Below are 16,193 nucleotides of genomic sequence, written 5' to 3' on the forward strand. Positions count from 1 at the left end.
CCCCAGGAAGCTGGCAATTTGAGTCAGTGAGAACAGGGAGGTATTTGGATAGGGAAAAGTCCCTGTATGCTGCTAGGTAGGTACGAGGCAAAGGGAGGGGAAGGAAACATCCTTCAGATGCTCAGACGTCTTGGGAAGTGAATATTTATGAAAGAAAGGAGGGCTGGAGGGTAGGCTGGAGAAAACAGACCAAACTCTTCCTGGGGAAAGGTAAGTGGCATGGGAAGAGTGGCAGCTCTTCCTTCCAAGGAGCATGTAACCAGTGGGATGTGCAACCTTCTTTTTGTTCAGCAGGTGTAGCAGCAAGGGTACAGCCTGTGCCAGGCTTTGCTGAGGGTGAAAGGAATGGGAGCACACAAAGGCCCCCTGCAAAAAGGGAACAAGCTGCCCAGGGGAAGACATGCAAGGCTGACTGACTACAGGAGAGAAAGCAAGAGAGCTTTTTCTGCCTCTCTTCCGTCCTCTCATGGTCAAAGTCTCCCTGCCGAGCATGTGGGGAGCTCTGCCCAGAAGGTGTCATCTTGCTGACAGGGGCCTGTCACACAACAATACTTTTTGCTCTCACTCTGTGTGCCGTCCTCTTGCACAAAGCACAGGAGATCTGAGTGCCCTGCTTTAATTTCAATGGTATGGCACAGACAGTCCTGTCTAATTTAAAATCTAGTCTTGATTTATGGATTTCTATGCATAGGGAATCAATCACAAACCCAGTGTGCATTTTTGGGAGTTTTATTACCCTCAGAATTAAACATGCTGAGCTTTAGTCTTTTTGTACAAGCTTATAATTATAATCACATCAGCCTGCACCAAAGCTATCACTTACCCTAGTATGTCAATGAATTGTCTGCTGAAAAAAAAATCACTCATGCTGGACTAAACATTTCATGTCAAGATGCTGTCAGGTATATGAAGTAGAAGCTCTAGCAGTGTTTCATAGCCAGCTGCATCAAGTCTCTGGTGTCTCACTTGGATCAGCTCTAATTCCTGGTGACAGAGTGGGTATCTGTCCAGTTCATTACAAGGGAGCGCTTAAAAAGCCAATGATAACTGCAGTACCCTATTATGTGCTGTAGTAGAAAAAAATTGGGTTTCAAGTGTTATTATATCTTAAAACCTTTTCTGTACCTTTTCTGTATTGCCTTCCCTATGCTCAGTGATTTGGGTATGAGTAATGCTGTCTTTCACTTCAATTCTTCTACATAAGCTATACACGCAGATTTATTTCCAGGCAGGCAACATTTCTTACTCCTTTTCCACTTGCCCCAAGGGTTCATCAAGCTGGATTTTATTTGCAATACATAAAATCTTTTCAATAGGCACAGCACTTGGTAAATGCAGGCAAGAGTCCAGGCCTTTTCACTTGGCCTCACCTTGGAGCCCTGCCCTACCCTGACTGAAGCAGCCCTGGTGTGGTTTTGGAGCGCTGATTTGCTAGGCTAAAGCTCAGTTGGACAACTCAGCAGCAGCTTGCAAAGCCCTTGTAACTTCTGCTGGCTGTGCCAGGAGGCCTTGCATAGGCAGCTCTGCGTCCTTTAGAGCAGAGCCCGGCCATGTTCTGCTGTCACTGCTACCGCGCTTAGCAAGCAACTACACTCACAGGTTACCTTGGTCACAGAACCACAGAACGGTTTTGGGTTGGAAGGGATGCTAAAAATCCTGTTCCAATCCCCCTGCCATGGGCAGGGACACCTTCCACCAGACTGGGTTGCTCAGAGCCACATCCAACCTGGCCTTGAACACTTTCAGGGATGGGGCATCCACAACTTCTCTGGGCAACCTGTGCCAGTGCCTCACCACCCTCACGGTGAAGAATTTTTTCTTTGTGTCTAACCTAAATTTCCCCTTGGTCAGTTTAAAAACATTATCAGCTTATCAATTAAACATTGTTAGAAATTGTGATGTCTAATTCTGCTCTTTTTCTCTCTTTGCTGTAACAAGATGTTCCTTTTTCTTCTGTTTATGTCTAGGGTTCAGGGACTGCAGAGCTCTAGGCTTGGACCTGTCAGAAGAAATCTTGCACCTCTTTCCACTGCCATCTGCTGTTGCAGGATCCTTACATACCAGAGGAACTTCTGTGGTGTGCTTGAGATTCTTGCTGGGGACAGCAAGAAGAGATAAGGTCTTTCAGTGATCTTCAGAGCTGTGCTCCATGTCCTTTCAATGCCAGGCAAGTCTTTGAACCTGTGCCTAGATTTCAACTGTAAATAAGGAGGGAAAAAAATAACCAAACCAACAATGCTGACTTGAGAAAGCTTTGTAGAAGGAATTTACCTGTGCAGACCTGCTGCATAACCATGTGTAACTTTTTCTTGGGTCAGCCTACAGGAATGCCTGCAGCTTCAGCACATCTGCACCCTTGGCAGGAGAGGCTGTATCTCATTTAAAAAACTCCACTGAACAAAGATGGAGGCTTAAGTAGATGCTGTAGAAATTATATGAGGCCTCAAACATAGGAAGATAAAAACATCTGCCTTGCACCTGAGAAGGAACCAAGTAACCCCTCCCTGACACCAGTCACAATGTGAATGGTTCACATTCATTTTATACCTCAAAAGAAAAAGTCATAGCAAGTTCTTTTAGGTCTGTTTCTAGTTCTACAAGTGTGGTGCATCCCCTTCACCCCCTTGGGCCACAGTAGGAACTTAAAACACTCACTCAATCCAAAATGTCAGCATTTTCAGGCTGCTTAGATCCTGTGTCACCAGATTCCCACATCCTTCTACAGGACCTGACTTACAAGCAGCAGATCCAAGAATTGTCTGTTCAATGATCCTAAATGCAGCTGGTTTGGATGTGGGATACAGTAAACCTTAAAACAAGGAGAGGGAAGACGCTGTCAGGAATCTGCCACTAGCAGTTGTTAACTTGAAAAAGCCTGTAGGAAAACTGGGAGCTGCTACTAAGCTCTCAGGATGCCCCCCTCCACCCAACTCAAGGCTGTCACAGGATCCCAATGGGCTATACAAGATACAAGGCACCATCAAATCTTCGATGAAAACTTGGCCCTTCTCCCAAGAGTCACCAGGCAAGAATCTGGAGTGGATATGGATTCCAGTGCTGCTCATGTGATGAAAAGACAGCAGTGAACATTAAAACACTTCACCTACATGTACTTTATGAAGTGATATCTATTCAATACTCAACATTTACAAAAGTGTTTATTGCACATCCTCATTAATTTTCAAGAAAATATAGTAACTACAAATTCTGATTTCCCTCATCTCTATGGTACAAAGGTCTGAAAATAAACCTAACTCCTCTTTGCAAGACATATGCTGACAGGTGTAGAAACAATTTAACTTTAAAATAGCTCTTTTCTTCCACCAGATCCTTTCCAAAAGTTAAAAAAAAATAATTAAAAGAACACAGTATAGAAATGTATCCTTCCTAGTATTTTGGCTTCTTAGAAAAAGGGGTCCGTGCTTGGAAGAACAGCTCAGGGGACCAGACAGTTGGCCTTTCCAACACAACCCCTGAATAATTTCCACCTGATTGGTGATTCTCACCTTCTGAAGGGGAACAAGTTTTAAGGACAGGGTCATTTAAAAACAGGGTCTTGGTGACACTTGCGAATAAAGGAGTTGTTAGAATCCTGGCTCTGTCCCCAGGGCTTATTCTCTCATTTTGGATGAGATTTTCATCATTTTCATTGCTCCTTCTCCTTTCAGAAATAGGGTTCCTGCCAGTGTGCCCACAAGGAGATTGCAAGTCAGCAGCCCAGCTAACTGCTTTCAAATTTAAAGAGGCAGTTGGTTTCAGCCCTTTGCTTGAAGATGGAGGGATCCACTCCTCCAAGGTGGCAGGCAGTTGGCTGCTCAGGAACTTCTGGGAAGCAGAGCTACCACTTTCTTTGTCTTTCCTGTTCCTTGGTCTCTCACGTTTCAATAACTTGCCAGTAAGCTGCTGCAGCAGAGTGTTCTGAAAGGAAGACCTGGACCGCTTGCCTTTGGAATGGATTTTAGTGGGATTTTTAGGGGTGAAGAGGGTGACCATAGAGCTTCTTTCCCCAACAGGCCATAGTTTCTGCAGAGGTTTTGTCATAGGAGTTGACTGTGAATAAGGAACGAAGTCCTGAGCACAAACTGAACTGCATTCTGAATCCCAAAAGGAGTAAGTAACAGGTGTACTGTGCTTGCTAAAAGCACGAGGGGACCTGGGTAGGGATGAGCTCAGTTTTGAACTGTTACAAGGAACACCTCCAGGAGAAAGCACCGATTCAGCTGCGACCTCCTCTGTCAGAGTATCTTCCTGTATTAAAGAACTACATGATTTATTTAAGAATTCCACAGGTTTTGCTACATCTCTTACACTTGCATCAAAGAGATCAGCAGAAGCATTGTAGCTGCCTTCAGGGAAGATGTTGTTCCACTGCAGCTCTTTCCTACTAACACTTCTGAAGGTATTATCTGACAGTTCTGTCAATGGTTTTAATTCTCTTTTATATATACTTCTTGCATTGCTGGGAGTTGGTGGATCAGCGACCTGGGCCCCTGTGAGTGTAAGATCTGTCTTTTGGCTTGGTGTAGAATAGTTTTCTTTATTTTCACAAGCTAAACAGCTTTCACATGCAGAATGCACACAGGTGGCTGTCTTGCTCTTTTTCGAACAGGAGGTTTCTCCATGCAGCCTAATAAAAGACCAAGATGAATTTGCAGGGTCATTATTTGCTTCTTTGGACCGCACACATCTGCTCTGAGAAACAGAAGGCTCTGGTGTAACTGGCAGGGACACTCCACCTTCCTTGAGGGTTGAAGATAAATCACTAAGGGAAGACTCATATTGTGAGATATCACTCGGAGGGTTTGCATTTGACTGAAGACAAGCAAACACTGTGGTCTCCCAACTGTCATTCCCTGCTGGTGGCATGAGCCTCCCTGAGACACTGGCTGCAGGCAAATCACCTACAGATTGCCTGGAATATGATTTGTTAAGATTTACACCCAACTTGCTGCTCTCAAGATGGACAAGTTTGCCTGCATCAAAGCTGGGTGATGTTACAGCACTCCTGCCATCCTCTATTCTGGCTAACAATTCATTTAGGCTTTCTGAGAATGGGAGCTCTTCCCAAAGCATAGAGTCCATCTGAGACACTCCAGCTACATTTACGTGATTAGGAGCTGAGGCATCTCTCTTGCAAACAAGGGCCTTGTGGGATTTTTCTCTGTAACAATGATTTCTACTATTAGTTTTTGGGTAATTGTTTTTTACCTCAGATTCCAAGGGATGTTGTAACAACTTGGAACTGTTTCCATATGAACATTTGGTGTTTGAAGAGGAAACCCTCTCCGATTTATCAGTTGCAGAGATACCATCAGTCCGACTAAGCTGTGAACTCGATTCATTATGCTTCTCTTTATCCCCTTCCTTCACAGAAGGGATCAGAAACTGTGAGTCCCAAAGAGTTTGATTGTTTAGGCTTACACTGCCCAATTCTGCAGAGACAGGCTTCTCCTCTTGTTCATGCTGTTCACTCACCAGCTTTCCCACTTCCAGAGTGGGAAAGTCTTCCGCTGTTACCCAAGCAACAGATGAAGTCAGACTTAAGGATTGCTGCCAGCACCCTAAAAAACTTTCCCTGCCACTAGACTGAACAAAACAGGAGCTCCTGCTCAGGCTAGACAAGCTGCTGAGCTCACTGAGAGGTTCATCTATGGGAGCTGATGACGCATCAGGTAAATATGAGCTGTTCTTACAGCTCCTGAATTTTGCCAACTGCAGGAGACGATCTAAGTAGCTGATAACAGTAAAGCCAGGAACAGCAGCATTCGGCGGGAAGATCTGGCACGCCACAAGGTTTTTTGTACTTCTATTAATTCTGGAACACTTCTGCAAGATGCTGCTGGCAGCAGAATGCCCTCCATGTTCCCTTGCACAAACCTGGGTGGGGGGAAAGAAAACAAAAATCAATCAACTTAGAGAAAAAAATATTAACACATGTCTTTGAAGTCAGGCGTAAGTTTAGATCTCCCTTCTTGTCAGGATCTGCAGGAGACAGAATACAAAACAGTCTGTCACACAAGGTCCTCCCTGGGAAATAAACCCTGGCAAGGGCTGTAAAGGGCACCAGAGTGAGAGGTTCTTTGCTTGTTGCAATTACAGAGTTTTGGAGCTGGAAAAACAACCAAGAACTCTGAGAAAGGACTTCACAGAAAATTTCTTCCTCCCTTTAGGGCACTGAATGCTTCCGGGCCTCCTCTAGTGCAGTTCAGTGTGAATGGCTGGCAGCCTAAGGCCAGTGCTTTGCTTTTATCTAGGAGGCACTGGGCAGCACTTGAAACAAAGCACTCTGGTAGCAGACACTTGACTTGGCAGCTCAGCTGCCAAAGCCAGCGTGGTACTTTCTGTGCACTGCATCCATGAAAGGGAAATAAGCTTCGGCCTTTATCTGCTCAGATTTTTTTAGAGAGCAGTGTTTCAAAGGAGCTTCAACTGCAATTCTTTATAAAACCTGCTTCTCTCTACACTGAAATTACAGGCGAAAAAATTACATTAAACAGAGAGGGAATTTGCTCACATTTTAAGAAGTGGATAAACCCTTTCTCATCTACCCCTCAAGGTCTGGCAAAGCTAAGAGAGGCCAAAAAGCAGAAATAGTTATCTCCCACAACGCTCCTCCTCCCTGAGTCTGTGCACGGTTTGAGGCTGAAGGCTGTTAGCCAAGGACAACGCCCTCATAGGTAAGCCTTTAAAAAGTATGTTATGCTAATTCTGAGTAATATCTGGGACATATACACAGCTGAACACAACTACACAGAAATGTCTAAAGCCAAGGGCTGAACAAAGTCTTTGACTGTGTGTTCAGCTCTTGCGTGTGCAGGAGCAGCCCCAAGGCTGGTGATATCTAGGATTAGTTATATTTGTCAAGGCATCAGGCCCAGAGACCTGGTCAAGGGTTCCAGGTAAGTAAAGTTAATCCATTAAGTCCTCCAACTTCCATTACTTAAGATGCTGTCCACCAGGAAAAATCTCAGTTCAGATACAACCTGTGGGAGAGGCAAAACACCTGCCAGGTAGGATTTAGTTCAGAGATTTCATAATATAAATGACTCACATAAGCACCACTTGGAAAGAACCTTGAAGACTGTTTGTATAGAAATCTTGCTAAGAACTAATATTTCAAAGTGTGTTAAACACACAAAAGAGCCACCAATGCAGATGTTGAACAGCTGTACTTTAACAACATTTTGAAAATGCTCTTAAATCCAGAAATATTAAAATGCTACAAGGGGATGTGCTTCTCCTTACATTTTAGACTGGAAAGGAGAATACACGGGCATGGGAAAGGTAGGACAGTGCTTGGAAAGAGAGTCTGTTTCTTGCTCCAACTGTACATGATTTTTACAGGCTCCAAGCTGTTACTGATATGCACAGGAGCTGGCATTGCTCAGGCTCTCCAAAAAGCACCCTGACAAGCTGTTAAGCTGACTGCTGCCATTCAACATGATTTTTGGATGTGACTCATTCAAAAAAAAAAAAAAAAAACCCACCAAAAAAAACCCCAAACCATAGAAGTCTTGGGGAACAGAAGCAGAATCCTTCTCATGTCCTAGCCTTACATTTTCTCAAAAAGAAGTTGTACATGAAGCTTTGATAAGTCTGTCTATACCCCTAACTGGCTACAGAAACTCACTGAAAGGCCATAATGTGGATTAAATTTACCTTTACTCCAAATATAAACCTTTTTCCAATGAAACAGGTTTCCACTGCTTGAACTAACACTCTTGCAGTTGACTCTGTGCTTGTTTCTCCTGACAGCTGATTGAAGTCTTGAATATACCTGGAATAAAAACACACAAAAGTATTGGACTAACAGAGGAAGAAGCCTGACACAGCATTTTAGCTGTAGTATAGTGCTAATGAGGACACATGTTACTAAAAAGATTTTGTGCTAGCTTCAACTAAACTTAGAATGAAAACAGGAAAACCATGAACCTATAAATTAAATTCTTTAGTTCACTTAACTTGTTAGTGAGATAAAATAAACAAAACAACCACTGTGAACAAGTTCAATACACACACAACTTTCAGGCGTTCCCCACGTGGTCATGATTTCTCTGCCAACACAGTGACCCTGGGCCCCTCAGTTTAGGAGAGATGTTGAGATGCTTGAGCGTGTCCAAAGGAGAGCAACGAGGCTGGAGAAGGGCTTGGAACACAAGCCGTATGAAGAATGACTGAGGGAGCTGGGAGTGTTTAGCCTGGAGAAAAGGAGACTCAGAGGTGACCTTATCACTCTCTTCAACTTCCTGAAGGGTGGCTGTGGTGAGCTGGGGGTCAGTCTCTTTCTCTGGGCAACAACAGACAGAACAAGAGGACACAGTCTCAAGCTGCACCAAGGGAGGTACAGGCTAGAATTAAGGAGGAAGTTTTTCACAGAAAGAGTGGTCAAATACTGGAATCATCTGCCCAGGGAGGTGGTGGAGTCACCATCCCTGGATATGTTTAAAAAAAGACTGGATGTGGCACTTGGTGCCATGATCTAGTTGAGGTGTTAGAACATGGGCTGGACTCAATGATCTTAAAGGTCTCTTCCAACCTAGAAATTCTGTGATTCTGTGATTTTGTGACTGTACAATGCTGGTCAAGATGCTGCTACTCCTTACATATCCTTCCTGCCCAGCCTTCACAGCACGGCAGTATCCATGTAAGACATGGAGATAACTGCTTTTCACAGCTGACTGCAGCACAGCATTGTAGGGCAGCATGCCTGTCACAAGCATGTTATTAATGCTGCCAATATGCCATTAACAAACAATTCATCTTTGAGCCAAGGCATTGAGAAAATAACAGACTAGAGAAAGAAGCAGGGAATCTATCTGAATATCCCATCCTGGCTGTTCCACACTTCAGAAAATCTGAAGCCTATAATGCGGGTGGTCAGGCTCTGAGGACTAACAGACTTTCTTAGAAATCCCTTATTTCTTCAGGAAAATTTGGTCATACTGCCAAATAGCCACAAGGTACATTCAAACTGTTAGAAAAGAAAACCCACAGGCTCCACCTGGAAAAGCCAACTTACTTGAACAAAGGAAATTCAATCATCTCAAAAAAAGGAGAAAGGACGTAAGGAAGAAGCCAAACCAACCAAGGAGTGAGGCTCACTTAACAGGTAGTAGCAGCCTTCAATAGACAACTGGAGGATTTCTTCTACTACCTAGAAGTAATCCATCTCAAACCATCAAGATTTCAGGAAGAAACAAACTTCCACACTTTCTCAAGGTGATGGGTACCAAGGAAATATTGGAAGGGAGCACTTTAGCAGTTACTTCCCACTCATCTTCCCACCATTTAGGCTCACTGCAGTTTTTTTAGGCTGAATAAATAGCAGCAGCTATATGGTCAGACAATCTATTCCTTACCTCTGCAGATTCTCTGCGGTGACCCCAAAGAATGGATCTAAGCAACTTCCAAAAACAGTGATGTCAAACAAATCATTAGTGTCAGCAATCTTTAAGGACAATCTATATCTGTAGCTTGCATCTTTAGCTTCACCTGTGCAGCCACATTTTAGACAGTTGAACCTAACAAGAGACAGTAAAAGGATAAAAAAGATTTAATAGATGAACTTCTGTAAATCACTGCTGAGGTAAGCATTTATCTGCAGCTGTAAACATTACTACTATAATGTATCAAATATTCCATTAAAAATGGTAAGATTTTTTTTTCTTATTCTTTACTTCTTGGGGCATTAATCTTAACCAAAGGCTCAGAGCAAGATGTGTGTACTATGAGAGAGTGCCTCTGATTTCTTTTACTGATTTATTAAATGCTAGCCTGTTGTGAAATTGAAGGGACAGTGGGTTTTTACTGTTGGGGTGCAATTTTGAATTCCCTGTGCTCATTTTTTTCACATTTCATTCGGGTTTGGGATTTTTCTTCCTACAGCTTGAATATAAATACATAGGTTTAAAAAAATAATCAAGAAACAGCACTGTTATTTTGTACTTCAGCATTTGAAACAACAGATATCCTTGTTTTATAAAGTCAGCTCCTTCCATTTAGCGCTGACATTCATTGATTTACTGTTCTTCTGTGTGTCAGAGATTTCACCCACCACTGCAATTAAAAAAGAAAGCTCATCCCTTTCTGGACATGCACTCAGTGAAGAGTCACACAGGACTACCAGGTGCACCACACATGCAGAATGAGACAAAAAAACATAAAATCAGGATTTGATCTGGAGGGGCTGGATTTTCACCACTTTGTTTAGTGTTCAGCTAACAGACACCCTCAAGTTAATGGAAATCAGTACATGATCCCCAAAACAGGACATACCTCCTGGAATCCAGTATCAGCCTAGAAAAGCAGTTTTGACAGGCAGGATAGATGAAGCAGGAATTCTGGATGGAAATCACAGAGGCAGCCAAGAGTCCCTGCACACTATTCATGTGCTCACAGCATCACCTGAAACGAGTAAGCTGAAATGGTTAAAAAAGTTCTCATGAGGTGTCAATTTTAACTGCTTTCAGTTGGGTTATTTTAACATTTTGAACAGCAGCCTTCAGGAAAGATGATCTCTCTTTGAAAACAGAAATTCTAATAATTAACTCTTAAAAAATAAAATTAGAAAAAGGATAAAGTTAAGCAATATGAAGGAACAGTTCATGGCATTTGCACGCCATTGCACACAGATTCTGCAAATTCTCACTTGCATTTAGGGATCTTTATCATAATTATCCTTGGGCACAGCCCTGCAGTAAATAGCTTTCTAATTATTTCTCTTAATTTAGACTGAGGTCACAACACGGGGTTAAAAAGTGAAATGATTCTGCACTTGTAATTCCACAAATGTTTCAACACCAATGACTTTGAGAGATTACTCAGAAAATCTTGAAAAAGGCTACAACAGCAAATATCGTTCCTATATCATGCTCTTTGAGCTTAAAGGGCAGCTCCTAGTCAACAGAGGCTGTACAGATTTGACAAATAAATGATGAACTAAACATTTAAATAAACAGGAATTAATTTATTTTTATTCAGTATTATTTTCCTGCAGATTTCTTTTGGCTTTATTATACTACACTGCCCAAACCATCAGGTTTTAGGAAACTTCCTCTATTTTAGACGGGTAACTTTTTTTCTCAGCAGATGTTAGAAAAATGTAGACAACAATCACAGAATCCTGGAATGGTTTGGGTTGGAAGGGACCTTAAACATCACCTAGTTCCAGCCCCATTGCCATGGGCAGGGACACCTTCCACTGGACCAAGTCACTTGGAGCCTCATCCAATACCTCAAATCACAGAGCTCCAACTTAAATGGCCAAAACGTTCTCTACTGCTGAATCAAGTAACTCCTTAAAAGTCTGTATGTGCAAAAGCTCTTTTATCACAGCTGTAGCTAAATATAAATCTCTCTTTGATATAAACTGCAGAATAGGAAGGGAATTCCACATCTTCATCCCAAAACTCTCTTGAGAGGCAAAATACCAAAAAGATAGAAGAGACTCAAGAATGGCTTTTACAGAATAGAAAAAAAATCCCACATTCTCTAATCAACAATTATGTTTTGTTCATGTTTTGCCACCAAAAAGTTAAACTTACAGGCTGTTCCTTTGCCCTTTGGAACACCTTTCTCAGCATGCTGGTAAGAACAAGTTCTGCAACACTGAGTACTAGAAAAATGGGAGTGACTAAACTCATGGCCTCTGAGTAGTTCAGATGCAAAAAAAACCAAACAAACCAAGAATCCCAATATTCCCTACATCTGTAAAACAGAGGTAGGGAAAGGGAAAAGCTGTAATAGGAGGCCAAAAAATCATCTCTTCAGAACATGCATATTAACAGAACTAATTTGACTCAGTATATTGAATGGTGAATGCCTCCAACTCTTACCAAAAGGGAACTATTTTGTTTTAGTAACACAGACTTTGCTTTAGTACAAGATAACAGTAAAAAGTACATGGAAAATACATCAATATATAGAAAAGGAGAAATAAAGTTAAGTCTGATTTTTTTATTGCCCAAAGAGGTGGGCTTGGAGAAACTAGCAGGTGCTTCATTCCCACCTGTTTTCAACTCAGAACTTCAGAAACAAAGTTTACATAGCGATTGTTGCCCGCACTTTTACAAGACATTAAAAAACACACAACAAAACAAAAAAAAACCACAAACGCACACCCCAGAAAAGAGAGAACACGGCAAGTATTAAACTGAAACACGGGAGATAAAGCACAGCGGGGAAGCGCTCACACAGGTTCTGCCAAGAGCAAACAGATCAAGATCCCCACTTCCATTTCCCTTCGGAATACAGAACTCACTACCTGGACGCAGACCGAAAGAGGTCGGCACGAATAAATCTGTCTTACTTGAACTTTTTGTAACAAACCGAATAACCCAAACCTCAGCGCCCGGCCGGGGAATCACAGAGCACTCCTGCTCTCTCCGCCTTCCAGCGGCGCGGCTGCCAGCGCGGTTCCTGGTGCCCTCTGGCGATCCCGCTGCCTCGCTCTCCCTAAGGAAAATCAAAGCACGGGTCGTTAACACATCTCGCTCCCGTTTGCACCCCTGAGCACCCCACCCCGAGGCCGACAGCAAGCGCCGGGTCGGGTTGGACTCACGCTGGGGCGGGCTGCGCTCGGAGCCGCCGGGCCGGGCCGGTTCGCGGCAGCAGCAGCGGGGTCCCGGCCGCGCGGGCGGCCCCGCGCCTGAGGGCAGAGCGGAAGGGCGGAAGTGCGGCTGCCGAGGGCCGCCACGGGGGCGGGACGAGGCGGCGCTCAGCCAATCGCGACGCGCTCCGAGGGGACGGCGGCCCCTCTCGCCCAATCACAAAGCGAGAACGTCGGCCGCGCCCCCGCACGGCGCGGAGCGGCGAGACGGGAGGGTCACGTGCTTCGGGGCAGCCAATCGCTGCCTCCCCGCTGGAGGCCGCGCGGCCGAAACGCCTATGGAAGCCGCCTCGGCCAACCGCGAAGGCGCGCGCGAGCTAACGGCCGGCCGGCAGCCAATCGGAAGGCGACGCTGGTTTGGGCCCCGCCCCTGCACGTGTAGGTTGGCCCCGCCCCCAGGGCGCGCGGGGCAGCCCCGGGCGGGGGAGCCGGTCCCGTATAAAGCGGCGGGGCCGAGCCCGCTGCTGCTTCTCCTGCTGCCGCCCCTGCCGCCCCCCGCGATGCTGCGGCTCCTCCTGCTCCTGCCGCTCCTCGCCGCCGCCGGCGCCCTGCCCACCCCGCTCCGCCGCCGCCGGAGCGCCTCGCTGCCCGTCGGCCCCTACGTGAGGCGCTACCTGAGCCAGCAGGTGGGAGCCGGCTGAGGTGGGGGGGAGCTTCCTTGTGGAGCTGGGGGGAGCGTTCCCTGCCATTAGCCGCACTCGAGCCGCAGGCGGGACGCGAATGTTCGCAGGCTTTTAAAAAAGCACGGCATGCCGGTTCTCCTCGGTCAGACGGTCCGAGCCGGGAGTGTTGCGGTTAAGCGCAGCGCTGGAAGTGCCGGGAGGGGGGTTCTGCTCCCTTCTGTCTCCCTGTTCCCGCACACGCCGCGCCCGTGTCAGCAGCGAGGGGCTGCGCTCCGCGGCTGCACACAGATCGTGCCTGCTAGCAGCAGTTGCGTGGGGATCTTTTTTTTGGTTTGTTTAATCACAAAATGGTTTGGGTTGGGAGGGACCGTAAAGGTCCGTCTAATTCCGCTTTCCCCTCAGCCATGGGCAGGGACGCTTTCCCCTGGATGGTGATATCAATTTAGTTTTTACTTTTTTTTTTCTTTTATACGTTCTCTGTATTTTTCGGACATGTATTTGTAGCTCTGTAGCCTGTTGTATTAGTGGCTAGTTTTCCCGGTAATTTTCCATGGTCTTTCCCTAGGCAAAAAGACAAAACAAATTCCAGAGCTCCCAGCCCCAGGGGGCACAAGGCCCCTCTCCTATCTTGGTTCTCTCTGGGAACCAAGGCTGAGAATAGCTCTTGGAGATAGGTTTCATGGACAAAGTACAGCTAGTACCAAAGGGGAGGCCTGCAGAGAAGGGGCTTGACCGAGGGGGAATTGTGTTGCCGCTTGTCCTCCTAACTGGTGCTTTTTATCAATTATACTGATTTCTGAAACCCTATAAAAATGTACTCACCCCTGTGGGGCTGGGCTTTTGCAGACATCTTTCCATAACTGCCTCTGAAAGCCTTCAATAAAGATCCACTGTTATGTTACCTCCTTAGTAAAATTGTCTCGAGTTTCATTTCCAAAAATGGAACATGGATTTAGATTTCTGATTCAGATTTTCATGGATTCAGATTTCTGTTACTAACTTGAGCTTTGCCATCCTGTCTTCTCCAGCAACTCCTTGGTGAAATCCATGGCATGTGGATAGAATAGAGGGCTCTGCAGTGTCTTTAAGTGCTGGTGTTGTTTTGTTGAATCAGGCTTGAAACTCGCCTTGTTCATAGGTTTTCATAAAAACACTCAACAGTTCCTTGGGTGTGTTGAGCAGTGTCTGCCGTGTCCCCTGTTCTGTACCTAGGTTTTGCAGGGGAGGCAATGGTTCTTTTTACTGGGAGGCATAGTAAGGGAGAAGGACGTTTTCCTAGTCCTAGTACTCTCTTGGTTTGTTCAGAATCAGGCTTGTAGCATGCATCTGAATTTCATGCCCCAGTCTGCATAGGGAGTGGTGGTAAGAAGAAGGTGTTTTATTTAGAATAGAAAAATAAGAATAGAATAGTTTAGGTTGAATAGAATTATGAGGGTTGTTGATTTGACTGCTTTTCTGGGAAGCCTGTTCCAATGCTTGATAACTGTGTCAGTGAAATTTTTTTTTTTAATATCCTATCTAAATGTCTCTTGGTGCAACTTACAGCTGGGCATCTTTGATGATATGTGGATTGAATATCTCCCGTTTCAGCTTTGTACGGGTGAAGTTATGGTGAAGTGAGCAAAATGGGAAGATTACACTGACAGAGAGAGTAGATGTAAAAAGACAAATAACCTTTTTAAGATTATACTGAATAGCTATGGAATAATTTTAGGATCAAGGTCCCTGTCATTTGAGGTGGAAGATAGATTTGGAATTATTTTAGTGAGAAATCCATCCACTGAGATTACAATCTTCTGCAGATAGTGTTAATGGTTTGGGAATGCTCCTGTTCCAGGGATCTCCCTGCATAAATAATGGAATTCCCATGTCTTGACAGCATCTCTGCCTCATGTTCGCTCAGGTAATGATTTGAGATTTGTGTCCCTGCATTAACTCCTCTAACAGCCCTGGAGCTTGTATTGTGAGCATACTGCAGATAGCTTCTGCAGTGTGTGGCCAGTGTTGGCCAGGATATCACTCGTGCAGCAGTGGTGTAATTAACCCTAATTGTTGTGGCACGCCGGTTGTTGCACATTGCTATCATAGTATCAGTGATACTAATTCTGTGCTGTGCTCTGAGCCACCCTTTGTCACCATCTGTTACACTTCTGTCCTCATCTCCTCCCAGGGCCGTGGTGTCACCTGGCTGTTCTCCTCAGCTCTGGCACTGACAGCCCGGCTGCCAGCAGAGCAGCAGAGCTGCAGCCTGGTTGAGACCTGTGGATTTTGGGACGTAGATAGGTATTGAGAGATGGGAGGGAAGAGTCACAGTAACAACCTGTTGTAAATGTCAATGCCACATCTTGTTCACCCTTCTGTCTCTTCCTCTCACGCTTCAATCAAGCACGAATGTTGGCTGAGAGTGGCTGCTGCAGGAAAGAGGGAGCCCATTCACCAGCCTGGAAATCCTTCCTTTCCTTGTCCTAATATTGTTGAACAGAGTGTGAGAGGTGTGTTCATCAAAGATTTGAATTCTGCTGCATGGCCCCTGAAAGATACAAGGGTAGCATGAGAGATCTAATCACACGGAGAGCACAGTGCTATTGGTCGCACAGTGTGTAGAACTGATAGCATGCAGCCCTGATAAAACATGCATTCAGTGCTGTTGTCTGGGAGTTTGTAATTGCAATATTATTCTGAAGTGCAACATAAAAGCTATGACTAACATGTTAAATAAATAAGGTGCGGTGATAGTTTGCCACCTCTCAGGATTGTTGAAGTTTAATTATTTACATTCTATTTCTTATGACATGAATTACCTGCTTGTGTTCCTTGCTGCCATGTCTTTCTTCTTAGTTAAGGTTCCTGTTTTGATTATTTTTTCTCTCTTTGGTGATTTTCATCACAAATTGAAATAATTTATCTGAAAGCATTCAATATAAAAAAATATTTCATAATATGGCAAAATACTGTGCTGTCAC

At 44.7% G+C, this 16,193-nt stretch overlaps 2 protein-coding genes across 4 annotated transcripts in view; one reads left to right on the top strand and one right to left on the bottom strand.

Annotated features, from left to right (window-relative positions):
• Positions 1-3,108: 3,108 nt before the first annotated feature.
• DDIAS (DNA damage induced apoptosis suppressor) lies at positions 3,109-12,690 on the bottom strand. Of its 3 annotated transcripts, none has more exons than XM_038153058.1 (6): positions 12,560-12,690; positions 12,342-12,453; positions 10,276-10,404; positions 9,360-9,521; positions 7,660-7,777; positions 3,109-5,877 (listed from the first exon to the last, which is right to left on the bottom strand). In XM_038153058.1, exons 3-6 carry the CDS (start codon positions 10,386-10,388, stop codon positions 3,388-3,390), a joined length of 2,883 nt encoding a protein of 960 aa, XP_038008986.1. In that variant the 5' UTR covers positions 10,389-10,404; positions 12,342-12,453; positions 12,560-12,690; the 3' UTR covers positions 3,109-3,387. The 3 variants fall into 3 exon arrangements, with proteins under 3 accessions (XP_038008986.1, XP_038009002.1, XP_038008992.1); XM_038153074.1 differs by having other exon boundaries at positions 10,276-10,418; XM_038153064.1 differs by having other exon boundaries at positions 12,263-12,453.
• A 294-nt stretch (positions 12,691-12,984) lies between these two features.
• LOC119706134 (prolylcarboxypeptidase) overlaps positions 12,985-16,193 on the top strand; it is a 29,838-nt gene continuing 26,629 nt past the window's right edge. The window contains exon 1 of the mRNA XM_038149366.1: positions 12,985-13,233. Coding sequence (XP_038005294.1) covers positions 13,108-13,233 — 126 coding nt within the window. The 5' untranslated portion in view covers positions 12,985-13,107. The remainder of the gene's footprint in view (positions 13,234-16,193) is intronic.

This window comes from Motacilla alba, chromosome 1, assembly GCF_015832195.1.
Source record: "Motacilla alba alba isolate MOTALB_02 chromosome 1, Motacilla_alba_V1.0_pri, whole genome shotgun sequence".
Taxonomy (NCBI): Eukaryota; Metazoa; Chordata; class Aves; order Passeriformes; family Motacillidae; genus Motacilla; species Motacilla alba.

Excerpts from the sequence above, each read along its gene's own strand:
- DDIAS (XM_038153058.1), bottom strand. The coding sequence starts at position 10,388 with ATGAATAGTGTGCAGGGACTCTTGGCTGCCTCTGTGATTTCCATCCAG. Across the intron at positions 9,522-10,275 it reads CTGATACTGGATTCCAGGAG|GTTCAACTGTCTAAAATGTG; the intron begins GTATGTCCTGTT and ends GTCTCTTGTTAG. Across the intron at positions 5,878-7,659 it reads GGTTTATATTTGGAGTAAAG|GTTTGTGCAAGGGAACATGG; the intron begins GTAAATTTAATC and ends CCCCCCACCCAG.